The 27,020-nt window shown below is 43.7% G+C and overlaps 1 protein-coding gene and 1 long non-coding RNA gene across 2 annotated transcripts in view; one reads left to right on the forward strand and one right to left on the reverse strand.

Moving 5' to 3' along the window:
- The window catches only part of LOC309363003, a 227,142-nt gene that overhangs the window by 9,342 nt on the left and 190,780 nt on the right, over positions 1–27,020 (reverse strand). The gene's annotated exons all lie outside the window — the stretch shown is intronic.
- The window catches only part of TAC3 (tachykinin precursor 3), a 28,721-nt gene continuing 4,721 nt past the window's right edge, over positions 3,021–27,020 (forward strand). The window contains exons 1-5 of the mRNA XM_081899059.1: positions 3,021–3,231; positions 12,068–12,205; positions 23,599–23,707; positions 25,239–25,268; positions 26,961–27,014. Coding sequence (XP_081755185.1) covers positions 12,092–12,205; positions 23,599–23,707; positions 25,239–25,268; positions 26,961–27,014 — 307 coding nt within the window. The 5' untranslated portion in view covers positions 3,021–3,231; positions 12,068–12,091. The remainder of the gene's footprint in view (positions 3,232–12,067; positions 12,206–23,598; positions 23,708–25,238; positions 25,269–26,960; positions 27,015–27,020) is intronic.

Below are 27,020 nucleotides of genomic sequence, written 5' to 3' on the forward strand. Positions count from 1 at the left end.
AATCTGTCAGTGGGCGTTTCTTGAACTTCTTCCAGCAAAGAAGTTATTTGACGCCAAGTCTCCTCCTACTCTCCCTACGCGTAAGTCTTCTGCGCAGGGAGGGTGTGGGCAGCGGAGGACCCGTGCTCTCCCCGCTGGTCTCCGGCGAGGAGTCCTGGAGCCTCCTCTCCGATTCCCCCATCTGCCCCCCTTCTCCACTGGTGTTACGCTGATTTCCTTCCCCAGCAGATGGGCTGCCTCTCTCCCTACTGGGACCCTCTCCGGCATCCCTCTGGAGCCTTCCCTCCACTTCTGGCTCCGATGGCAGTTCCCTGACAGAAAGCTATAGCCAGATCAACATTTTGTGTCTTGACATGTGTGTTTTAATAAATTAAATAAAAATGACATTCATAGAACTGTAGAGCTGGAAGGGACCACAAGGACAATCTAGTCCAGCCCCCTGCAAAGCAGGAATCTTTTGCCCAATGTGGGGCTCAAACCCACAACCCTGAGATTAAGAGTCTTGTGTTCTATTGGCTGAGCTGTGCACTAGAGTTAAAATGGATCTCCATTCATTCAGATATTCAACTTCTTAAGACTCAGGGAAGGGACCTGAAACAGAAAGCCCTCCAGTGGACATATGTGCATGCTAACGTTCTTTTAAAAGTTAGACAACAAAACAGGGGAAATGTACCTGAACACAGAAACATTTGGAGCATGAATGATGAGTGAAAGAGTCATTAGGAAGGATTCTATTGTTTACAAGTGTGACAGCCTTATCTCTGTGTGACTGAGTGACATGTGCATGAAAGTGAAAGTGTGAGTGGGTAGCACTGAGTTACAGAATTTTTTATTTTACATAAAAGAGAGGAAGGTATATGAGCAATACACAGTGAGAAACAGCGAGGAGCAATATGTTTGGTTTTGAGATCAGGAATGCATGTGTCTGTTGAGGCTGAAATTACAAATGCATTTTCACACACTTTAATCATCATAATACAACAATCTTCCCCTACGTCTGTTAATGTGTGTTACCACCACTATTCACAATGTATGCTTTCCCAGCTTCAAATGTCAGCACACCACCCTCCAGTTAGCAGGTGCAGAAGACTCTCCAGCTTGCCTTCTCCAGATTTGTGGAACATCAGACTCTGATCATGATGTGGCTGGTGACAGTCCTGACAGTGTTGCCATCCCATTTTTTGCCGTACCTGCTTGCTGCTCTAGTCTCTCAAATCCCAGAGCTAATGACATAGTAAGCTGGGAGGATAGTTCTTGTCCATTTCAGTGACGCTGTCTCGGTGTTTCTAACAATTAAAGTATTGCTATGCTTTAATGAAACTGAAAATGCTTTCTACTGACATTTGCAGTGACTGGAAAGCAGAGGGTAGGATGTGCTTCCAGGTGACCCATTTTTTGAGCATTCACCCTGATTTGTTTGCAGGCAGGTCTGATGCTGCTGCATCAAACCAAGTGTTATCACACACTTTCCAGTGCATTTTGCTATCCCTTTCCTTATTGCAAAAAGTCTTATACTTGAGGGAAGTGGGCTGGTACCTAGGGTTACAGATGCTTCAGGTTACAGACTCCTCTAACTCAGAAATAGTACCTTGGGTTAAGAACTTTGCTTCAGGATGAGAACAGAAATCGTGCTCTGGTGGTGGCACGGCGGCAGTGGGAGGCCCAATTAGCTAAAGTGGTGCTTCAGGTTAAGAACAGTTTCAGGTTAAGTACGGACCTCCAGAACGAATTAAGTTCTTAACCCAAGGTACTACTGTATGTGATTGAATCCCAACCAAAACTAGCAACAGTCCAGAAGTGCCCTTTTATAGGGTCATGCCATAGTTTAAGGCCATGGTAGACTTTGGGCTTTCAAATTTCAATGGTGCCCTGTGTGACTCCGGAATTCACCTCCCCTTCCCTCTCACCTCTACATCATTGTTTCAGTGTGCAGTGCAGGTAAACCAGTTTCACCCCCTTAAATCCACCTCTAATGGAAAATTGAGGGAGCTGGTCTGCTCCTGTGAGTGATCACTATCAAAGCAGCACTTTTGTAATGTGTGAAATTGTGAGCAGGTGTGTGTGTGTGGGGGAGTCACTTCCACATGTATATAAGAACATTATAGCCATGCTGGGTCACATGAGCACAATAACCTTCTCCTGCTCATGTTCCCCAGAAACTGGTATTCCGAAGCATGGGAATTAATATACCCACCATGACTAAGAGCCACTGACAGCTTGAAATGGTAGAAACCCCCTTTAAAGCAGTCCAGATGGATGGCTATCACTACGTTGAGTGGCGTAGCATGGGTTGTCAGCACCCGGGGCAAGGCAAATAATTTGTGCCCCCTTACCCGTGGATTTGCGCCCCCTAACCCTAACCCCCAGATGTTGTGCCCAGTGCGGCCGGCCCCCCCGCACCCTACGCCACTGAGCTGGACCATAAAGAAAGCTGATCGCGGAAGAATGGATGCTTTTGAATTCTGGTGCTGGAGGAGACTCTTGAGAGTCCCATGGACTGCAAGAAGATCAAACCTCTCCATTCTGAAGGAAATCAGCCCTGAGTGCTCACTGGAAGGACAGATCGTGAAGCTGAGGCTCCAAGACTTTGGCCACCTCATGAGAAGAGAAGACTCCCTGGAAAAGACCCTGATGGTGGGAAAGATGGAGGGCACAAGGAGAAGGGGACGACAGAGGACGAGATGGTTGGACAGTGTTCTCGAAGTTACTAGCATGAGTTTGACCAAACTGCGGGAGGCAGTGGAAGACAGGAGTGCCTGGCGTGCTCTGGTCCAGGGGGTCACGAAGAGTCGGACACGACTAAACGACTAAACAACAACAACACAAGATCGTTTCAGAGGTGAGTTAACGCGCAAAGTCTCCCTGCGCATTCCCCCCCCCCCGCGCCTGCTTCCTTCCCGCGCCTGCGGTGGGGGTGAGGCGCGCGCGCAGGCGGCGCGTGGGCGGGAAGGGGGCGCCGCTCCCAGCCCCCTCCCCGAGAGGCGCTCTCCAATCCCCGCCAGCCAGCCTCTTCTTAAAGTGGCGCCGCTGTCGGGCGGCGAGGCACTCTTCGCCGCGGCTCCTCCGACTTTCCAGCGCGCTTGCTGCTTCTCCTCCTCCTCAAGCGAGCCGAGGCGGGGGCCGACCAGGCGCTCGGAGAGCAGCAGCGCCGTCCTTCGCTGCCGCTGCCCTCAGCCGTCCGCACGGGAGCGCGCGCCGCGGACTTCCCGCCAAATCGCCCTCCTCCGCCAGGTGGGTGATTCTCACGGCCCCGTGGCTGGGAGAGAGGGGGGGCGGGGAGGGGGCGGCAGACCCCTAAGTGCGGGAAATGGCTTAGGTATATCTATAAAGTGAGGGGCAGGAAGTTTCAGAGCTCACCGAACTTCATGGATGAGGATGCACCATCATTTTGGGGGGGGGGCAGGATCTTCTAAGGGGTGACCAACTCCCAAGAGACTGCGATCTACTCACAGAGTTAAGAACTGGCAGTGATCTACCCCCTTTTGGGGGGGTTCAAAGTTGTTGAGCTTTTCTTTAGGGAGGAGGAAAGCCCGTTTTTAGGGGTGCAGGGCAAAGCTTTTTTTTAGGGGAGCCAAAGTTACTGAGCTTTTTTTGGGGGGGGAGCCAGTGATCTACCACAAATGTCCAGTGATCTACGTGTAGGTCACGAACTACCTGTTGGACATGCCTGTTCTAAGAGAACTGCCACTTTTCTCCTCCTGACAAAGTTTTCGGAGCTTTGCAACCAATACTGTGTAGTAATAGTAATAATAATAATAATAATAATAATAATAATAATATACTGTGTAGAGCACAGGGCAAAAATTCTACAGATGTTTCCCCATCACTGAGTTTCTGTCATGGGGAAAGCTCCACCTGTTGAATTTCCACTTGCAAAGAATTTGCTCAAGTCTGGGGGACGTGTGTGTTTGTGTGTTTGTGGCAGGCTTTGTGCCAATGCGACTCTTTGATCTCCCCGTCAGATTCTCTGGTTCAGCATGCATTTGAGATTGCTGGGTGATGCTTAATAAAGGGAGAAATACAAATTGGTCGCTTCCTAAAATCTGCTAGCCATCCTGTCGTATTCTCCATTAGCTGAGGTTTATGGTTGCTCCAAAGTGTGGGGAAATGTGGGTTCTAATTTGCGTGAGTAGCTCTGACTACACACATTGAGGGCACATTTTCCCTCAAAGAATTCTGGGCACTGTAGTTTGCCCCTCACAGAGTTGCAGTTCCCAGGAACCCTTACCAAACTACAGTGCCCAGAATTCTTTGAGGGAAAGAACATGCTTTGAATGTGCCTTAGAGGTATAGTATGGAACCAGTGGGTGGGAATCGGTTGTTTTGAATCAATTGCCACAGAGCACGAAGATGCCATATGCATATGTAACAGAGGAAATGGCATATCCAGGCAGGGGTGTCCTCCTCATACACCTGGAGAAGAGAAGCTTTTTATTATTATTATTATTATTTCCTTGCTTATTTCCATGCTTATTACATACCAAAAAAACAACAATATCGGAAAAGAGAAGCTTAAGAGGAGACGTGATAACAGTCTTCTTCAAATACCTGAAGAACTGCCACACAGAAGACCAAGCAGAATTTCTCTCTCTCTTGGTTTGGGCTAGAATTCATGGGTGGAAATGGTAGAGAAGCAGATTTCAGCTAAACAGTAGAAAAAATGACTTTTTGGCTGGGGAGTGCATTGCCTTGAGAAGTGGTAGCCTGTCATTCACTGGAGGTATTTACTTAGAGGTAAAAGATACTGTAGCATCCAGGGTATATGAGGACCCCTTTGCTTTGCCCAAGAGACCCTCAGAACAGGCAATAACCCTGAGTCTTCAAGAAGAGCCATGCACAGATATGGAAGAAATACACGGCAAAGGCAAACATAGATTTGCTAATGGGTATATGGTCTAAACCACTGAGCCTTGGGCTTGCCAATCAGAAGATCGGCGGTTCAAATCCCCATGACGGGGTGAGCTCCCATTGCTCGGTCCCAGCTCCTGCCCACCTAGCAGTTCGAAAACACATCAAAGTGCAAGTAGATAAATAGGTATCACTCCGGCAGGAAGGTAAATGTCGTTTCTGTGCGCTGCTCTGGTTTCACCAGAAGCGGCTTAGTCATGGTGGCCGCATGACCCAGAAAAACTGTCTGCGGACAAACGTCAGCTCCCTCATCCAGTAAAGTGAGATGAGTGCCGAAACCCCAGAGTTGTTTGCGACTGGACTTACCGTAACTGTCAGGGGTCCTTTACCTTTTTACCTTTATATACTCAGCAGGGAGGTGCAGCCTGTCCTGGTTCCCTGGCAAGCGAATCTGCATGATACATATGCTTGCAAAACACCTCGTTGTCACATTATTATGTACACATTTCAAACTTTTTAAGTTAGCAGCCAAAACATGTGATGTAATAAAGAAGAGTAGCCAATTCAGTGCGGTGAATTGCTGTATAAAGTACTGAAGAAGATTGATCTCTATTTTGGAGAGATTGCCAAGCTTTTCAGAGCAACCACGAGACAGGGTATAGTTGATAGCATAGGGCCCCTGAAGCAGTTGCCCCTCTTTCTGTGCCAGCCTGGCCATGCTGCCTACGAATGTTCTCTTATCAGGTGAATTGTTTGGTAGGCAGGATCAAGTGTTGCTGAGTGCCCAGTTTACTAACTTGCATCTCTGGCAGGACAGCTGCTGAAACTTTGTGCAAGTTACCGGTAACTGTTTGCTAACAGACTGGCTGCATTTTAGAGGAGTAGTTTGTCTTTTGGTAGGAACTGCTTTTCAGTGTAAATGGGTGGGGTTGCTATTTTCAGGGTTATAGCAATTTTGCTCTAAGTGTGGGGAGGTGAACTGTTAGTTTACCAAATGATTTTCCTTTACTGGAGAAAACACTTGGCATGAGACCAAGCAAGTAAGTTTTGAATACCGCCTTTAATCTGGTATATTTTGGGGTATTTCTCTATAGATTACAGTATCTCATTTCAGACATAACACACTTCTGCTTCAGGTATGTGTCTAAGCAAATGTGCAACTGGCACTGGATGGCTGACCAAGGCTGAGTTAGCATGAGGGTGAGCATCAATATGCTGGAGTATAACTAGGAGCAAGCAGGAATATGGATGCAGGAAGGAGTGTGTCTGAGAGGGAATTTTTTTTTATAGCAGTGTGTTTGTTTAGTGTGACATACACAATGCTTACAATAGGCAAGCATATGTATGCATCCGTGTAATGTGAATATACTGACAAGCATGGATTAAGATGTGTAAGAGCATCTATGTAATTGCACACTGCAGTTATGTAAAGACTGCAGTCCTCAAAGTTAGGCTCCTTATGTTCAGAATAACAGGATGGCAGCCAAAGTCATCAGCCCTTGCATACTCTCTCCTCTCCAAGGATCTCATGACTACCAGCTATTTAGAATTAGGGTTGCATTTTTTAGGGACTGGTAAGAAGCAATTAGGGACGTGGGTGGTGCTGTGGGTTAAACCACAGAGCCTAGGACTTGCCGATCAGAAGGTCGGTGGTTAGAATCCCCGCGATGGGGTGAGCTCCCATTGCTTGGTCCCAGCTCCTGCCAACCTAGCAGTTCCAAAACACGTCCAAGTGCAAGTAGATAAATAGGTACCGCTCCAGCAGGAAGGTAATGGCGTTTCCGTGCGCTGCTCTGGTTCGCCGGAAGCGGCTTAGTCATGCTGGCCACATGACCCGGAAGCTGTACGCCAGCTCCCTTGGCCAATAAAGCGAGAAGAGCGCCGCAACCCCAGAGTCGGTCACGACTGGACCTAATGGTCAGGGGTCCCTTTACCTTTAAGAAGCAATTGCTATGCATCATAACACCTTTCCTATGATCAAAGACATGTGCACAAGCTCAACACCAGCGGGCAGCCCAGTTGGGCACAGGCTAAGGACTCCAGAGGATCAGAAGGCCCAACACCAGCCCGGCCCTACCCCCACCCCCCACCTTACTAGGCCTCTAGAACTGCTTAAGAACCTTGGCTTCTTGCAGTCACCACCCACTAAGTTTAATGACCAAAAATGCACTGCCCTGGCCTATAGAGCTATAAAATTCATTCCAAAACACCCTGGGTGCTTGGGACTGATAGGGAGGATGGGACTGAGGTGGGACTGACAGGGAGGGTGGTGAGTGGGCAGCCCAGAATAAGGGGAAGTGGTGGTGCTGCTGTCCCTATGTGTGGTGGCAAGCAGGACAGGTGTCTTGTCCTGGTTGGGGGCAGGGACAATGTTCGGAGAATGAGGTGACCCAGTGAGAGAGGGGCATTGCTATCACTGCATGCAGAAATGGGAAAAAGTCCTGTCCTGGTCTGGAGCAGTGAGGGACTTGTCAGCAGCACTGGGCTGAGAGCCCCCTGGCCCTGGCCCTGCTTTTGCATAGAAATGTACATATGTGGGGGAGGTAAGTTGTTTGCATGCATACGCTTGATTTAAAATATAGTTGTACAAGCCTTATAATAAAAGAATACATTTTCCCCCAAAATAATTTAATATTTGGACAAAATAATTTAAGAACATTAGTAAAAGCTGTCATTCCATCTCTCCTGTTATACTGCTTAAGAAAATGGCCTGGAATTGTAAATGTTTGAAATTGTCTTGTGTAGAGTCATAACATTCTGGCTCTGCTCAAAGACTAAGGCAGAGGCTTTTTCAGGTTTTGCCAGAGATCCTTTAAATGAAGGTGCTAGAGGCTGAACCCCAGACTACAAACTACAATCCTTGTCTTAGCATCATGTCTGTGGGTTTTTGGCAAAGTTATCCTTATGTACGTTTTGTTCCTTTAATGATGATGACATTTACACATTTCTATGTGCATCTATATCCATTACGTGATGCTTAAATTAAGACACCATAGGTATAAGTAAAGTTGATTGTGTGCATGCATATATGTTGTAGTTATTGCCTGCAATTTGGTGAATGACAGTATCCACATGTGAATATTAATAATCTGGCATCATTGTGCGTTTAATTCATAATTATTTTATAAATAAATAACTTATTTTATGCTGGCAGTTTATGTGGTTGATTATAACATCTCTTGATTTTTCATTCTGTATTGCTTTAATATGATTTTAATTTCCTGCACATCACCCTGATGTTTTGCAAAAGGGCAGTATATAAATACTTCTATAAATAAATGAATAATTTTCCGTGTGTAATGTTGCATATTCACACTGGTCAGACGTACACAAGAGCAGGAGTCAGCCCACCTGGTACCGTCTAAATGGTATTGGACTCCAATGCCCATCAACCCTGAAAATTGGCCATCGTGCTGGGGCTGATGGGAGTTGTTGTCCACCATCATTTGGACATTGACTAACCCTGCATTAGAGAATGCTGATAATCTGATTTGGGTTACTATGAACCATTGCTACTGTACCTCCAAATTTTTGTAATCCACCTAGAGGTTCTTTTTACAATCAAGCAGTATATACTTATGATTAAATAACTAGCTAAATAAAGATATGGTACCTCGCCAGTTTTAACCCTGCATTCTGATTTTCAAAGCATTATTTGTGTGTAAACTCACAGAAAAGTCTGTGATCCTGGTTGAGATGAGTTTAGAAAAGCTTTGAAACTGAAAATGGGACTGAGAAAGTAAGAGTGATAAAAAGGAAACCATGCAGGAGGAAATGTAAAAATGATTAATTCTGTTTACAACTATTTAATTCATATAAAACATTTTTAGCTGTATTCTCTGTCTGCTGCCTCCAAAGTTGCAAACAGTTACAAATAACAAAATACTGAAATAATGTGTAACCATATAAAACCTGGCAGGAAAACAATAATAGTAGCCAGCAGATTTAAAAGATACTATTTGCAGCTGTTTAAAACTATAGCTTCCAGATTAGCTTTCTTTACAAACCATGTTTTTCCTTTTTTCTGGAAGGCTGGCAGTGGTAGAGCTGAGTAGACTTAAAATGGGCAACGTTTCATGTGGGTGCCATGGAGGAGACCAATGCCCTTGCTGGACGTTCTTGTCTAAAAAGATTGGTCCCAGATTGCAAAGGGCTTTAAGGGTTAAATACCAGCACTTTCTAATTAGCCCCAGAAGGAAACAGGCAGCCACAGTGGTTGAACCAAACAGTGTTAGAAACTGAGATATGAAAGCTAGGAGCTAAATGGCACCTTAAACCTAGGTTATGGGCACAACAATGGAATGTCTAGGCATGCTTTTTTATAACAAGAATACAAAGCTGAAAATGAATGAACTGCAGCTGAAATATTATGCTCATTTTTCACATGGTCTAGTCCTTCCCCTGCCCACCCCCCTAATATTCTTAAGAGGGTCTCTTCTCCAGTCTACAGAGAGTAGCTAGAAGTGAGGAGGCAGAAAAGGGTCCTCTTTTCCTTCCACTCTGCAGTTTTAATCTGAAATCTTAGGCGCAGCCAGAGCTCAGAAGCTACTTGCACTAATGAAATTCCCTGTCGCAAAATGTGCCTAGAGCAATGGGAGTTTCGAACACTGGAACCAAAATGAGAATAATGCATGTGCCCTGGGACATGCCTCTCTCTCTTTTTTTATATAATTTTTTTATTAGTTTTCCAACACAAATAAAAGACAGAACAACACACACACAAAAACAAACCCAAAACATATAAACATGTATAATTTCAAAAAACTTATTTTCATAACCTTACTTCTCGGACTTCCCCTTACCTCCCCTTTTCTGCATCTCTATTTTAAAAATTTTTCAGCAACTCTTCACCCCAATTAATTAATTACTTATTTTCTCTTTAAGTTTCTTCTAACTCTTAATCGGTTACAGCTGTAATTCTATATTTTCCTTTCCCTTGACATTTTAGCATTCATCAATTTTACAACAATTTTTCAGATATACTTTAAATTTCATCCAATCTTCTTCCACTGTCTCTTTTTCTTGGTCACGGATTCTGCCAGTCATCTCCGCTAGTCCCATATAATCAATCACCTTTGTCTGCCATTCTTCCAGTGTGGGTAGTTCTTGTGTCTTCCAATACTGGGACATGCCTCTCTCAGGTTGCTGCATTTTGCACCAGCGGCAACTTCAAAAAGACAGAGCACATTGCAGTCACCCAAGTGCATTTTAGGCACCCATCTATGTCTTAGAAAAGGGCAAAATGACCCATTTCCCTTCTTGAATTTTTTAATTTTTTAATTATTTGTTTATTACTTTCTCTTTGCCATGCACAGGGATTCCCCCTCCCCCCAATTGTCGTTTGTTCAGGAGCACAATCCGTAAGGCAAAAAGCTTACCATAGTGCATCCAAACTGAAATCATAAACTTCTCTCCTTGCTGGTGCTACAGTCCAGCTTCGGTGTTGTATAGTGGCCTCCAGCCAGTGATACCCTCTCACCTAGGAACAATGGCATAAATTTCATCAGCTCATCAGCAAACCTGCATTTGCAAGCTACCGCTAGTCCTTATCAAGGACTTTATTTTGAAGCTTAATTAGGAACACAATATTTTAAATCCACCAGAGAAGAAAACCTACTTCATATATTTTACATGAGGAACATGCAAGTCGCCAGATGAGATTCTTGCAATGCCCCCTGTGTTGGCATACTCACGAGGTGCAGAATCTTGTTGCTTGGCTAGTAACAAATATGAGCCTGTGCTTAAACAACTGAGTTGGTTACTAGTTTGCTTCCAGTCCTTCTGTGGGCTGTCCATCTTTAATGCAATTCCCTAAACAAGTGAAATGAATCTTGTTTCGCTGTCCTGTTGGAAGTTACTCCCTTTCCAATTTTCTGCTGTTGATGTTTTTTTATCGAATCTTGTTTCGCTTTAGTTTAGTTTATTATTTATATTCTAATTGCTTTTATATTCTTGCTTGCATGTCACTTCAGAGCATAAACTGAAAAGAAGCATATGCATCTTTTAAATAATTCCCAAACAATTGTGTACCTGCTACTGAGGAGACCTTTTTTATCTTACTGTTACAGCTGAGACTGTACTTCTTCATTAAATATCAGGGCAGACAGTGTTCTTGATCCATGGTGGTTTTATTAGATTGTGCCCACAATTAACCAGTGATGGGTTCCAAATTCTAACACATGGGCTGATTGGCTGGGGAAGTAATGCCCTTGTCTTCAGTAGAGAGGATATGTCTGACTGATAAAGGTTAATGCAAATATTATATTGGGTTGTATCAAAGGTCGTAATCTGTGAGTCCAGATTAGATGCTACTGGGTAGGTTATTTCAGTTTGATTCGTTCTGTTCCTGAGTAGGAGACGGAAAGCAACATTTTGATTGTGTGCAAAGAGAGCAGCAGAGATGGAATTTAAGCCTAAGAATTCAAAGAAGGGAGGTAGCTAAGAAAGCATTGCTTTATTGTCTTCTAAGGCTGTGCAGAGAAATTATTTCTGTGGAGCAACAAGAGTAACTTCACATCACCACTAGCCAGATTCTATTTTGATAGATAGATAGATGATAGATAGATAGATGATAGATAGATAGATAGATGATAGATAGATAGATAGATAGATGATAGATAGATAGATAGATAGATAGATAGATAGATAGATAGATAGATAGATAGACAGACAGATAGATAAATGATAGATAGATAGATGAAAGAGAATGAGAGCCTTTTTGTAGGTTGGGTTGCCTGATGCATGACTTGTTCATTTAAAAGAAATTTAAACACTCACAAACGTCGTCCCCAGTTCATGTGTCTTGCTATAGGAAATAACCAGGTTTGCATATGAAATAAACGTGTTTGACAGGTAATGTATGGTGGTGTTCTGTTTCTAGCTTTAGAGAGGATTCAGTATAATCTTTTTAAAAAACAAAGTGCTAGCTTTCCCAGAAATTAATTGGCCAGTCATTATGTAGTACTTATAAGGGAATAATAGGCAGTGACCTCTTGTTCCTCTTACAAATCTGAAGCGTGAAAATGGCAGTGTGCTAATTAAAGTTCCACATAAAATTGCTTGCTGTTATTTATCTGCTTTCTTTTTCTTCCCATGATGAAGGATATGTATGTTGGTACTCCTGTGCTCCCTCCACACTTTGCAGTTTCCATTTTTCACACTGATATTCTCCCGCTTTCTCTCTCTTTCTGAACCCTCTCCCACTGCTCCCCTTCCCAAGCTGTCGCTCCCTCGGGAAGAGAGAATGAAGAGTCCTCTTGTGCTGACAGTGCTGCTGTCCTTAATAGCAGCAAAAATGTGCCAGGCTTACTGTATTGAGTCCCAGGAGCAGCAGCTGCCCAGCGGAATGCAAACAAAGGTGAGAGTGGCTAGAATTTTGTTGGAAGAGGGGATAGGAGGTTGCTGGTGAGTGGAACGGCTTTCTGTGCTGGGTAAGGATCTGCTCCAAATAAGTTCCTGCCATGGTACCAGTGTGGTTTTTAGAGCCTTGCATTTCAGGAGTTGAGACTGAACCCATCATCCACTTCGGAAAACCTGAGGACTCAAAATACTAAAGTTAATGCATAATTTTGTTTTACCCAGATAAGGTAAAGGTAATGGGGGGGGAGACCCCTGACCATTAGGTCCAGTCATGGCCGACTCTGGGGTTGCGGCGCTCATCTTGCTTTATTGGCCGAGGGAGCCAGCGTAAAGCTTCCAGGTCATGTGGCCAGTATGACTAAGCCGCTTCTGGCAAACCAGAGCAGCGCACAGAAACGCCGTTTACCTTCCTGCCGGAGTGGTACCTATTTATCTACTTGCACTGTGTGCTTTTGAACTGCAAGGTTGGCAGGAGCAGGGACCGAGCAACTGGAGCTCACCCCATCGTGGGGATTCGAACCGCCGACCTTCTGATCAGCAAGCCCAAGGCTCTGTGGTTTAACTCACAGCACCACCTGTGTCCCTTGATATCCAGATAGAAACTAATTAAACAAAGATAATAATCCTCAAACACTCCCCTGTTGTGACTTCTGCAACAGTAAATTGTCCAAGGCTTGGAAAAGTTATTCTGATGTTTCTCTATATTTCATGGGTTTCTTTCCAACATAGTTTTTCTTCTAACGTTTTGCAAACAGGATATATTTCAAGTTTTCACATACAACAAAAAATCGGATTCTGCCCCCTGCCCCCAATTTCATTATTTTTACCTGATTTCCTACAGTGTAAAATGGAAATGAACAAACAAATAATGGAAAATATATAACCAATGTACACTGTTTTAGAGAATCAGGAAATGTGACCATGCCTAGAGGAGGTTAAGGGGTGATATGATAGCCATGTTCAAATATATAAAAGGATGTCACATAGAGGAGGGAGAAAGGTTGTTTTCTGCTGCTCCAGAGAAGCGGACACGGAGCAATGGATCTAAACTACAAGAAAGAAGATTCCACCTAAACATTAGGAGGAACTTCCTGACAGTAAGAGCTGTTTGACAGTGGAATTTGCTGCCAAGGAGTGTGGTGGAGTCTCCTTCTTTGGAGGTCTTTAAGCAGAGGCTTGACAACCATATGTCAGGAGTGCTCTGATGGTGTTTCCTGCTTGGCAGGGGGTTGGACTCGATGGCCCTTGTGGTCTCTTCCAACTCTGTGATTCTATGATTCTAGTCACTTTCTCAAGGCTAGAAACCTGAACCAATTAAAAAGAAAGGTGGTACTGTGTAATTTATCTGTTAACTTTCATCTGCAGTTGCTACAGTTTGAAGGAGTATTGAGGTTTATAATACAGAGGAAGATCCTATTTCTTCCCTATAAAAATGTTAATTCGGTTCCCCCATAAACACACCCCATGGCAAGACATTCACACATCTTTCATCTAAGGCAGTGGTTCTTATCCTTTTTGAGGGTCACAAACGTCTTTGAGAATCTGATAAATGCTGGACCCTGCCCCCAGAAAAGTGCACATAAACACAAATATAAGTTTACATATAATTTGGCTTGGTTCAGAAACCCCTGGAAGCCAGAGCAATGTACTTCAGACGACTTCTCCTTTTATCCACACAAGAACCCTGTGGAGTAGGTTATGCTGTGATACAGCAATTGGTCAATGGGACTCGTGGCTGAGTGTTGATTGAATCCATGTATTCTCAGTCTTGAGTCCAAACTTCTAAAATGATAAACTGCCTTCCCGAACTAGTGAATTTCTCAAGAGAGGAAGTTCCGTAATGTTCAGACCACAGCAGAGAACCCAAGCAGCTGCTGAATTAATCTTGTTTGATGATAACATGTTGAGCAGGACCTCCATTACAAACTTGAAACTGAAAACAAATACTGATTCCTCTACTACTCAGTGTTTTCATTGTGACTCCTTTGGAACAGGGATTAACTCTCCTGAGCCTTCTTAGAGCCCAGAAGCATCTGCCTGGCCATGCCTGGCCATGGCTGGCTACAGAATACTGTGCTAGATGGACGTTCATTCTGCTCCTGCAGGGCTCTTCAAACATTTCTGGCACAACTAGAACTTTGGGATTGCTTTGGCTCACAAATCTTACCAATCTATTTATTACACAGGAACAACAAGACCTAAATGCAGTAGGAGAGGTTTCCAAATTCCTTGTTAATGAGCCCTGCTTTACATGCAGTGATTTTGTACACAGATGTAACTTCTGTGTAGGAAAACCACAAGCATTTTAGGTGCGTGCTGTCATGCGAAGTGCATGTGAATCATACACACACACTTTCTGCATTGGTGGGACTTGAGTGTACAGGGGTCTTCCTGGTGGTTTCCCATCTAGACACTGAGCAGATCCAGACCAGCTTAGCTTCATGTTACTTAAGGCCTTTCCTTGGTGACCTTTTGCTACACATGGACTCTGTATAATAGTGAACACTTGGCAAATGGCAGTTTAATTTGGTACATGCACACAATGATTCAGTGAACTAGCCACATGTGAACCCATCACAGTCAAATGTGTACATCCCAGCATGGATGTGGTATCTGTGTTTGTCACACATCTCCGTCCCCCGCCAAAAAATAAAATAAAATAATACTGGGATCTGCAGTTCATTAAGCTCCGTGAAGGGTAAACTTCAGTTCACATTTCTTTGAGGGGAGCCATGTGCTTTAAATATGCTTTAAATGTATCGTGTGGGTGAGACTGAAGTAGCCATCCACCTGTTCTGTTATCTGTGATGGAACAATGGGACTCAAGTGTAAACTATGCTAGCTGAATCAGAGCAGTTATTGCATGGTTATGGAGGCTGGAAACTGTTCAATGAACAGACGAGAACAGAGAAGAGGTCATGAAGAAGTAAATGCAAAACTGGTTCCCTAGTTCAGACAAAGGCAAACTCGACCCTCCAGATGTTTTGGGACTATAATTCCCATCACCCCTGACCACTGGTCCTGCTAGTTAGGGATCATGGGAGTTGTAGGCCAAAAACATCTGGAGGGGCAAGTTTACCTATGCCTGCCCTAATTTATAACAAAGAAAACGTGGCTTTGCTGGTGATTCTATCAGATGTGGACACCAGCAGTACAAAGAGAGATAACCCCACCTGCTACTCATACCTGACGTGTACCTACAACACAGGGAGCAGGCTTGACATCCTTCTGCCCCCCCCCAAAAAAACCCCATGAGCAATCTTGTCCATCATATGCAGTGGTTCATAGCTTATATTTTAGTAAATAAATAACATCAAATTTCCTCTCCTAGACACTCATTCACTTATTTTTTATCAACAGACTAGGTAAAGGTAAAGGGACCCCTGACCATTAGGTACAGTCGTGACCGATTCTGGGGTTGCGGCGCTCATCTTGCTTTATTGGCCGAGGGACCTGGCGTACAGGTCATGTGGCCAGCGTGACAAAGCTGCTTCTGGCGAAGCAGAGCAGCGCACGGAAACACTGTTTGCCTTCCCGCCAGAGTGGTACCTATTTATCTACTTGCACTTTGACATACTTTTGAACTGCTAGGTGGGCAGGAGCAGGGACTGAGCAACAGGAGCTCACCCCGTGGTGGGGATTCGAACCGCCGACCTTCTGATCGGCAAGTCCTAGGCTCTATGGTATAACCCACAGCGCGACCCGCATCCCTCATCAACAGACTATTCAGGCATTAATATTGATAATAGCGTGCTTTATCTTGAATGGGGCGGGGAGCACTGTACTTTGATGGGAAGGGAAGCTCAAGTAAATGAGAGACAACATGGGCATATGGATGGAAAAGCATGGCTAGAGGCCAAGAGATTTGCAGGGTGGGGCAGACAGATTTGCAGGGCATGAAGCTCCTCATTATTGAATACTGGAGGCTTCTCCAGAAATGGCCCCTATGTTTCTAAAACATATCATGTGCTCCATAAACAGTATACAAGCTTCTTAATTATTTTATTTATTTAACAGTTTGTATACCACTTAATAACAGGGGTGCCAACTTGAATAAAATATTTGGGTTGGGCAGGTAAGCCTTACCCCACATAACTGATCACAAGACGTGGCACATGCACACCATTTGAATGGCAGTGCACATCAACTTGGGGGGCAGCCCTCTCAAATATTTTATTGGGGGGGTGAAGGGACCTCAGCCCCTAGGAATTGGCTCCTATGATCACAGTTATGTAGAAGAAACCTAGCAAATTAGACTAAAATGATTCAAACTATAAAATCAGAGTTCAATTTTAAAAGCCCTGCTGAGATACAAAAAAGAATAAGTCTTCAGTAAGGACTAGGGTGTTGGTGGCGCTGTGGTCCAAACCACAGAGCCTAGGGCTTCCCGATCAGAAGGTCGGTGGTTCAAATCCTCACAACGGGGTGAGCTCCTGTTGTTCAGTCCCAGCTCCTGACACGTAGCAGTTTGAAAGCACATCAAAGTGCAAGTAGATAAACAGATACCACTCCGGCGGGAAGGTAAACAGTGTTTCTGTGCGCTGCTCTGGTTCGCCAGAAGCGGCTTAGTCATGCTGGCCACATGACCTGGAAGCTGTCTGTGGACAAACACCGGCTCCCTCGGCCTATAGAGCGAGATGAGCACCACCACCCAAGAGTTGTCCGCAACTGGACCTAATGGTCAGGGGTACCTTTACCTTAGGACTAGAAGTTCAACTGGAAGGGATTTCCAAAAAATTGGGCCCAGACTACTGAATGTACGGGCTCCTTGTGGGTATGAGCTGTGCATCCAAGTCATGGGGGGCCGTTAACAGCGACCCCCCAAAGACCTCAAGGGTCAAAAGGAGAGATATAAGGGGTCAGGCTCTTGGTCTGTATCCTGCTCTACTTTTGATTCCTTGGAGTTAGTTGGGTATCTCTCAGTGTTAGGCTGTTGGTCCCTCATTGCTTTCTGTGATGGGGCCTTGTACATAATGAAACAACAAGTGGTTCCAAGAAGGCTCTTTGGTGCAGTTACAAAAAGTTGCTCTTTCTTTCTTTTCTTTTCTTTTTTTCTCAAAACTGTTTCAATAACCTAAAAGCCTATACATCCTGTGGAGAATAAAATGTTGGTCTGTGATAATGACTACACAGTAGGGAACATCTCTCCCACCGCAGTTTGAAATGAGAGCTTCTATGAGCCAGTGGTCTCTTGGAAGCCAAGCGATGGCTTGAGAGCCAAGCACTTCAGTGCATCTGCATGTGCGAAGAGGTTGATTTCTACGTATTAGAGAAATTATTTAAAATAGCTTCACCGTGAAATGAAGCAAGTATAAAACCATCTAAGATCCTTGCTTCAAAGGCTCATACTTTTGGCTTTCTTCGCTTTATTTGCAACTAAATTATATTGTTGAAATGTTTACCCCACAACTTTCCCCCATTTATAAAGATATCAAAGGATTAAATCATTTGCCCAAGGTCATGAAGGCAGCCTTTAGTGGAACTCAAATCTCTCAGTCCTTAAAATACCGTAACCAAACAGCTCCAATCTAGTATAAAATTAGATGTCTGGCTAATGAGAGGTTGAGGGAGATCTGTGAACTTGATCATTAGCTGTCTTGTTTTCAAAGCTAAAGCAGAAAGTTTGGAGAGAACAATTTCTATCGCTGTCTTTCACATGCAGAGATAATGGCAGCTTCAGTACTGTATATCATCTAGGACAAGGCTGCGGAACCTGTGGTTTCCAGATGTTATTGGACTACAGCTTCCACAATCCCTATTAGCCATGTTGGTTGGGACTGATGGGAGTGAGGATATTTTACCCCTCCCTCCCACTGCAAGAATCTGCTGATTTTCCAGAGAGGAGGGGGCGGATTGGGCTTGCTACTTATTCCGCTCCAGCCTCACTTCAAAGGGGAAGACTGAGTGTTATCTCTGTGTAGATAAGGTCACTGCAGAAAGAAGCTGTAATACTCAGTGCAGTCCAGCGTCTCCATTTGTATATAGTTTGTATAGTACAGTAGCTGTTAGTGAATAAAAGAAGATATTCTTCAGCACTGTCGTCCGAGTGATTTATGCTCTGCTATACTCAGCTGGGCACAGCTGTCTTCTGGAAGTGAGTTTGGTGCTCACAGCTCTGAGTTGTGAGCCTACAGCACTTAGACCTGTTCCTGCATAAGAAGGTCTCTGGAAGTGCTACCCCAGCTCGCCTGGCCCAGTCGGGGCTGAAATGGTTGAGCCCAGTCGGTGGCACTGGCTCAAGGGCGATGCTGACAGGGAGTTGTGGTCCAAAAACATCTGGACAGGTCAGTGAAGGCTGATCTACTTGTGGCGCTGAATACATGGAGCAGGCCACACAGTCTCTTGGCGTTTGGAAGCAACATGCATGGTGGAACACCTTCTTGGTAGCCAAAACAATAATCATCTTTCCATATTCTAAGTCTGCTGAAGAGGCTTTCGGTGTGTAGGTGGTCTCTAATCTGATGTAAAAAGGGCATTCTTTCATACGTATGAAAAGGGGAAGTTAAAAAGAAGATGAGGTCCCCCCCCCCATCTCTCTTAAAAAGAGCTTTCTGCTCTGCAAATTACTTTTGTAGACAAGACCCAGCTGGAGTCTTAAGTGGCTGTTTTTGTCAAATCCCATCTGAATCAGATCTGCTGAGGATAAAAAAGCTTTGAGAAATCCAATTCAACCCTCTCCCATCACCTTCTCTTCCTGTCACATCCTTACTGTCCAAAAAGAGAAAAGAAAAAGCCTCAAATTACTGTAGCTTTAAGGCTCTCACGAAGCAATTCCGCATTTTTGGATGCAGCTGACCTTTGGACCAATTTCATATTTTTCTCTCCTGGAATTACTTCACTCTTAGCATAGGCAGCAGTTTTAACCAGATTAAATTAGAGGACACCCCCGCCCTGCCCCCACTTTCTTCTTCGAGATAGATTTAAATTCTGTAACTAACAGTAGATGTAATTGACAAAGTTTTTCACTTGAAAATTATGCTTTGATTACGGGAAATAAGGATGGAACTTCATATCCATCAAAATCTGCAGACATTATAGGGCTACCTGTCCAGGACTTCCTGTTGGCTATCAAAGGAGATGTACAAGTGAGAGCCTTGTGACTAAAGGCTATGTTTTCTTTACATCAGAACCTTTAAGTTTGATGGCCAATATTTACTCCAAGAACTTGGTTCTCACATGATTTGGATTTTTGTGTGTGGAGGGGGGAAGTCTGGGATGACAGAAGCCATTGCATAGGAGAAGGGCAAGGAAATCATTTCCCACTGAGAGCAATACAAGGCTGTCTTCTTGGGCAATCACTCATAGCCAAGTAAGATTGTCTTCCATAAACACAGTTTTAAGAGTGAGTCTGTAAGTGACTGTGGAGGTCAATTCTGGATCCACACGTCCTTCCACAGTGGAGACATAGGTTTCCGGACGGGAGTTGATCAGGGTGAGGGTTTGCCAAGCGTGCCTTCCTCTTAGCACATTTCTCCCTTTCGTCCTGAGTTCTAGCATCTTCAATGCTTGGTAAAGGCTGTCATCCAATTGGAGCACTCACAGACCAGTGTTTCCCAGTTTTCAGTATTTATGTCACATTTTTTTTAGATTTGCCTTGAGAGAATCTTTAAACCTCTTTTGTTGACCACCAGCATTACGCTTTCCATTTTTAAGTCTGGAATAGAGTGGTTGCTTTGGAAGACGATAATCAGGCATCCGTACAACATGACCAGTTCAACGAAGTTGATGTTGAAGAATCATTGCTTCAACACTGGTGATCTTTGCTTCTTCCAGTACACTGGCATTAGTTTGCCTGTCTTCCCAAGTGATGTGTAAAAATTTTCGGATACACTGTTGATGGAATCTTTCAGGGAGTTCGTGTTTATAGGTGGTTCATGTTTCACGAGCGTACAGTAAGGTTGGTAGTGCAGTAGTTTTGTAAACAAGCATTTTGGTTTCCCTGCGAATGTCCCGGTCCTCAAACACTCTGCACTTCAATCAGGAGAAAGCTGCACTCACAGAGCTCAGGCATTATACTCCTGAACAGTGGATGCCATGTAGTCCCACTCTACTTTCTGACTCTTCACCTTCAAGTTTCTACATGCTATGAAGGCTGTAGTAAATATGCTGTTGAAATTCTTACACTGCCAAGTTCTGCACTTAGGCTGTCAGTGCCACAGACACATCCTTTTTTCGTACAAATATTAATCACAATGTCAAAAGATGCAATGTCTGTCAGATCACAATGTCAGAAATAATAGCGTCTGTGAACAGAAAATAGAAAACAAATTTTAATTAAAAAATACTACTGGGGATGTGCAATATGTGCAAAAACAATGGAAATCAAGGGCAGTTGTTTTAGACAAAGTCTAGATACTATTGCACACAAAACCTGTCTGCTGATTTTTACATTTCAGAAACAAATGTAAGCCTTGCAACACCGACGTTTGCATCCCAAAATGATTCGTGAAGGACCATTCGGTTCCATATTGATAGAGTATTATTTTTATAAGATTGTATTTGGAAATGATGAATTCAAAGGTTGAAGATTTCGCTATGTTTTGAATCTGCTCAAAACTTTTAAAGACCTGTATCTGACCCCACAATAAGCAAAATGTGGAAGTTTGTAAGATGTTTATTCACAGTGGGGGGGGGGAGGCAGAGCCCACTTTTACCCTCTATGACAAAATGGATAGATCTGGCACTGGAGGAACCTCACTATAAACCACAGAAACACATAGAAAGCACCTCTCCCCCCCCCCCGGAAGGCTTATACCCCATTGTATCATATTTCCTGTGTCACTATGTATGTACTAGGTAGTGTTCATATTAGGTTCTTCTAGGTGTTCATAAGCTTTCCTGCTTGGGAGGGGGGGACACCTGAATGGTAGCTACACACGTGCCCTCCTCCTCAGTTGCTCAGTGATGAGGTCAGCAATATAGAAATCGTTTTGAAGAGATCCATTGCGGAATCATATCTTCCCCACTTCGTAGCCCTTGTTTCCTTGTGAGATGTGTTGTCTTGCCAGTCTTGCTGCTGGGATTTCAACGCTTCTCTTCCTACTGCGACTCACTCTCTGAAGCAGGAAATGTCTCTTCGCAGTGAAAGCAGCTTAGCGCATGGACTTTCTCAGATTGAGGCAGGTCATCAGGGTCCTGCCTACTGTACAAGTAATGTACAAGTAATGGCAGCAGTGTATCAGAAAGGGGATTCTGTAGCAATCTGGCTTTAACAGGAGCACACATTCTTTCCCAGGAGTTGGTTTCACGGATCGACAGGAATCTGACAACAATTATTTCTTTTGTCCATTGCTCCACACTGAATGCTGAAGAATAAAATACTGTTTGTAATTTCTGTTATGCTTCTTCAGATAGAGGTTTTCTTTGAATTGTTGTAGGACAGAAGGGGTATGGGCCTCTTTAAATCACTCAGCCTTTTATATGCCCATACTCAACAGCTCAACTGAGGAAGGAAGGAAGGAAGGAAGGAAGGAAGGAAGGAAGGAAGGAAGGAAGGAAAGAAAGAAAGAAAGAAAGAAAGAAAGAAAGAAAGAAAGAAAGAAAGAAAGAAAGAAAGAAAGAAAGAAAGAAAGAAAGAAAGAAAGACACTGGTATAAAACTCAAAACTTTAGAGTAGGTGTCAGCAACTGGAAGTTCATGGGACAAGTCCAATTTGCCTAGAAACAGAAACAGAGTGGGGAGCTGAATGGAGACAGTCGTATCTGTGCCAGCAAAGCTTTCTGACTATCCATATTAGAGGGTGAAAGTTCTGGTACAATACCTCCCTCCTCACCCCCACCCTATTCTTGAATCTGAAAAAATGAGACTCAAAAGTCTTCATATTGATTTGCATACACTAGTATTCAACAATCTCCAGTGAGAATTTAGAGAATTCCATGCAAAGCAACTGCAAAATCCCACATAGCTACATTAATAATTTGAGAAGTGATTGGGAGGTGTGCATGTCAAACTTTGCAACATATCTATCTAAAATTTATGTTCTGAATTCCTACCCCCTTTCCCAAGGAATGGGGAGGAATTGCTCTTCCAGCACTAAACATCCTGTTGTTTCACACATGTCTTGCTACATACGGGTACAGATTAGCATGCTGTTCCCACTGGTTTGGGGAAGATCGCCCTGTTCCCTTACCCATCTCCAAGACAGCCTTCCACCACTGCCTTATGTATTAGGCATTCTCATATTTTGCACTGGATAGAGTCTGTGAACTCCTCATTTCCCCTTGTGCAAGTAGCTTAGAGGTTGCACATTTACCTGGCATTAAGCTCCAACGAAGATCGTGAAGCTGAGGCTCCAATACTTTGGCCACCTCATGAGAAGAGAAGACTCCCTGAAAAAGACCCTGATGTTGGGGAAGATTGAGGGCACAAGGAGAAGGGGACCACAGAGGACGAGATGGTGGGACAGCGTTATCGAAGCGACCAGCATGAGTCTGACCAAACAGCGCAAGGCAGTGGAAGACAGAAGTGCCTGGCGGGCTCTGGTCCATGGGGTCACGAAGAGTCGGACACGACTAAACGACTAAACAACAACAAAGCTCCAATGAACAAATTGCTAATTTCTTCCAGGTTAATAATGTGCATAGGAACCAGGCTGCAAGAAAGATTGACAGATGAGGTTTTTATAGCAAGCACTGTTAGGCAGATTCACTGCTGCCCAGCAGGCTGGATAAAGTTTGGCCTTGTCTTCTCTTCTGGGCGTCTGGGGACTCTGCAATAAGGGAGCACCCTCTGGACTATGATGGTTGTGACCAGAGGGAACAGCAGGAATGGGCATGTCGAAGCACAGAGGCAGCACTTGATGTGCCAGGGAGGAAAGGAGAAGGAAGCTTGCTCTTCAAACCTGCCATTTTTTCCTCTCCAAGGAAACCTATCTATAGGGAGAAAATGGGATTGGTGGATGCATATCCCAGCACATTATGTGGAATAGCTTTGAATACACAGATTGTGAGGGAAAGTTTTGAAATAACAATGAGCACGCAGTATAGAGGAAGATGGAGAAAAGATTGGGGTTTGAGAGCATTCTGGGGGAACAACTAGAAAAGAAGGCTAACAGAGGACTAAAAACATTTTTATACTGTGTGTGAGCTCAGCTACTAGATTTTGCATTAATGCTTTTCTCCATAAACCATTGTGAGCTGAATTCTACAGTTATTTCTTTTAGCTCTTCCCACAAAAAGGTGGCAGTGGCCATCGCTGAACCAACTCTTTTGCTACATCCCTTGTACAGATTGGGGAAAGTAATATTTTAAAAACTGCCTTCTCTTTGAAATTTGATACGCCCATGTTAGGGTTATTGAAGGTGACAGTGGGAAAGATTTTAGCCGATTCTGCTATACATTGCCACATGAGCTTTGGTACTTCTTGCTCAGTTGTCTTCTTTCTTTCCAACAGAAGAGCTCAGACTTCTATAAGACTCCTCCATCTTTGCTCCGGCGATTGTATGATGGCCAAGGGATTTCCTATGAGGCACTGCTCAGACTGTCAGGCAAAGAGGAAGTCAGTAAGTCCTGTTCCCCTCACCTTCTGAATAGTTACGGCAGTTTCCCATGAAACAGAAGAGTAAATTTGGCATTTAGGCAACTCATGTCACCTTGGTTACTTGAAAAGCCTTTTTTGTAAGCTGCTTTGAGGCTTTTTCGTACAATCAAGAGGTATATAAATTTTATGAAATAAAAATAAAGTTTGAAATAAGAAACTGAAAATGGGACATTTTTATGTTTCTCGTTTGAAGTACGTTCTATGAAGTCTACTTTACAATAGCAGCAAGCATTCCAGCAGAGAAGCAGACAAGCTATGCATGGAATAGAATAGATTTGGGGGTTGCCTTTACATATACGAACCATCCTCAGATTTCTGTTGTAATTATTACATTTATATTCTACCTTTCCTCCAAAAAGCTCAAGATTTTTCACCTTCCGACCACTTCAAAATGCTAATGATTTTTTAAAATCTTCACAACGATTCTGTGTAGTAGGTTAGTCTGAGAGACAGTGACTGCTCCAAAGTCATCTAATGTGCTTAACAACTGAGTGGGGAACTGAGCTCTGTTCTCCCTACCATGTCCTAGTCCAACATTTGGACGAAGGGGATATTTGCAGTGGCAGCCAGAAATGTAAATCTAAATGCAGGACGAGCCACACCTACAACAAAATGGACACTGTGTGTGAGAGTTTAATCACCCTTGGATTTGGGATGGGAAAATTTCTAGAGAGAGTTGGGAATATTTCTATTAACACAAAATGCAAGCTGCACCATATTTTTCGCTCTATAAGACGCACCAGACCATAAGACGCACCTAGTTTATGGAGGAGGAAAACAAGAAAAAAAAAATCTGAATCTCAGAAGCCAGAACAACAAGAGGGATCGCTGCGCAGCGAAAGCAGCGATCCCTCTTGCTGTTCTGGCTTCTGGGATAGCTGCGCAGCCTGCATTTGCTCCATAAGACACACATACATTTCCCCTTACTTTTTAGGAGGGAAAAAGTGAGTCTTATAGAGCAAAAAATACAGTATTTCCTGCCAGGAATAACAATAACACCTTAAGATATCAAAAGTGAAAGTGTCATTCAGTGACAAAAATACTATTTCAGAATATTCTTGATGACATCATTGCATCAGCAGTTAAAAAGGCTATGCACTGGGATCCTAATAAACACATGAACACACAAAGAAAAAAAAATCATGAAATAAAGACTTAAGAGAGGCGTAGAACACCATTGCTTGTGCATTAGCAAAATCTCTAAAGGCACCCAGTACATCAAGGGCCTTCAAAAGTAAGCCCCCTTCTGACTATTAGAAAGCACACTGCTCCCTTTCTTAAACTCCCTGGAGATACATGGGAACAGAAGCAACCTGGAAAGTAAGTTAAGTCCATAGATCTTCACCCAAAGTATTTAAGATCTTCACCTTAAATTAAAAACTCACTATTTAAGTGAGTCCAGCAGGCATCTGTTCCACCTTACGGACCAGTCATGACCCGGAGATGTGTATTGTGCCTTGGTAGCCCAGAACCCCTGTTCTTTCTTTTTTCAGATCCTCAGGCACTTGCCTCTTCCCAGAAACGTAAGTCAGCTCTTCTTTTGCTTGCTTTGCACACCAGGAAGTCCCTGGGGTATGGCTTGATCCCTAATGATTGCTTGAAGCGGCTGTTGAAGGGTGAGGCTAAGGGCTCAACCGGATTTGCACTTGCCCTGCCACTTCCCCCGGGAAAACCCACTCTTTACTGCTGAATCGGAACAAACATCAGGTGTTCTCCAAATTGACGTTTGCTCCAATTTAGCACTAAAGAGTGGATTTTCTGGGGGGAAACAGTGGGGCAAAGGCTTGGACCCATGGCTAGAAAGCACAGGATGAGATGACAAACACTCATACTCCTGCTTTCTAGGCACAGAACAAGTGGAAGTTTGGACAAGCCGTAAGGTTGCTTACAGCCACCTAGTGAATTTATGGTGGAGGAAACATTTTCATGAGAGAGTCACAGTCTAATAAGGTTTTTAAACCATGCGTAAAAAGCAGAAGAAGCTGAAATGGGGCTCTTTGCCTCATCGCCAGCCACCCATATCTTTCGCTCGGGGGGGTTTCTGTCCTCTCTCTTCCCCTATGGTACTTGGCATTTATAGCATGACCAGTCCAGGCCAATGGCTTCACTGAGGCCAGGATTCCCAATGGCACTGCAGTAAGAGTGATGGAAGTAGTTCCTAGAATGACTGGCATAAGAATTAGGTAGAAGTGTGTGCAGGTGAGACTGGGGACAGCATGTAAGAATGATAGAATGAGATAGGAAGAAGAAAGGAGAGCAGTTTTCTGCTCGTGATAAAAAGTGATGAGAGAGTGAAAAGAAGACTTCTGACTGTTGATTAAGACTGCAGTCCTATACACACTTACCCAGGAGTAAGTCCCATTTTACCCGAATAGATAGGTAAAGGATTGTTCTGTAATGCTGCAGTCCTAAACCTGGTTAGTGAGGAGTAACCTCCAATTAACTCTTTGGGCCTACCTCTGAGTAAACATGCAAAGGATTACAATGGAAAGAAATGCCCCACAGGGGGAAAAGAAGCTGTTATCTTTGCTACTGTCAGTTCCAGATGATGATGATGATGATGATGATGATATTATTATAATTATTATTATTCCCTGCCCATCTCAGTGTGCTGCCACAAAATAGGCAATGGCAGGAGATATGACAAAGAAAAGATGGCTGGAATCTCTTAAGATGAATGAATGCAGATGGTTATAGGACACAAGTGAGAGATGAATGTCAGGGAACAGATTACCAAAAACAGATTTTTTTCTAATATAGATACATTTACTTGGCTTTCTTTCTTCACTCACTCACTGTGCCCACTCCTATCATGATGCAGTTGGCATGGCCATTTATTGTCATTTACACAAACTGCTCCATGACACTTTTTTTAAAACAGAAACATTATATAGTAAGAAATGAATGAAGTGTTCAGCATGATACTGATATTCCATAAGTTCCTCAGCTTACAATCACCAATATCTCCCTTTCTGAGAAGCTGGTTTAAAATGGTGGCGGCAGTGTGTTATTTACAGAAACTTATTTGTGACCATTGGAGTCATCCCTGATGATCAGAATGCAAGTATCTAATCAGAGTCTACAAGAAAGACACCCAAACACCACCATAGCAGATTTAGAAGCCATTCATTACAATAGTGCTGTTATTTCTTTTCTAAAATCTGAAATCCAGCTGATACTTTGACCTGTTGTAACCCTCTTGTTTTTCTCTGTAGGAGACATGCATGACTTCTTTGTTGGACTCATGGGGAAAAGGACCACAGAGCCTGGTAGGT

This window comes from Podarcis melisellensis (assembly GCF_964234715.1).
Source record: "Podarcis melisellensis genome assembly, chromosome: 2".
In the NCBI taxonomy this organism is placed as follows: domain Eukaryota; kingdom Metazoa; phylum Chordata; class Lepidosauria; order Squamata; family Lacertidae; genus Podarcis; species Podarcis melisellensis.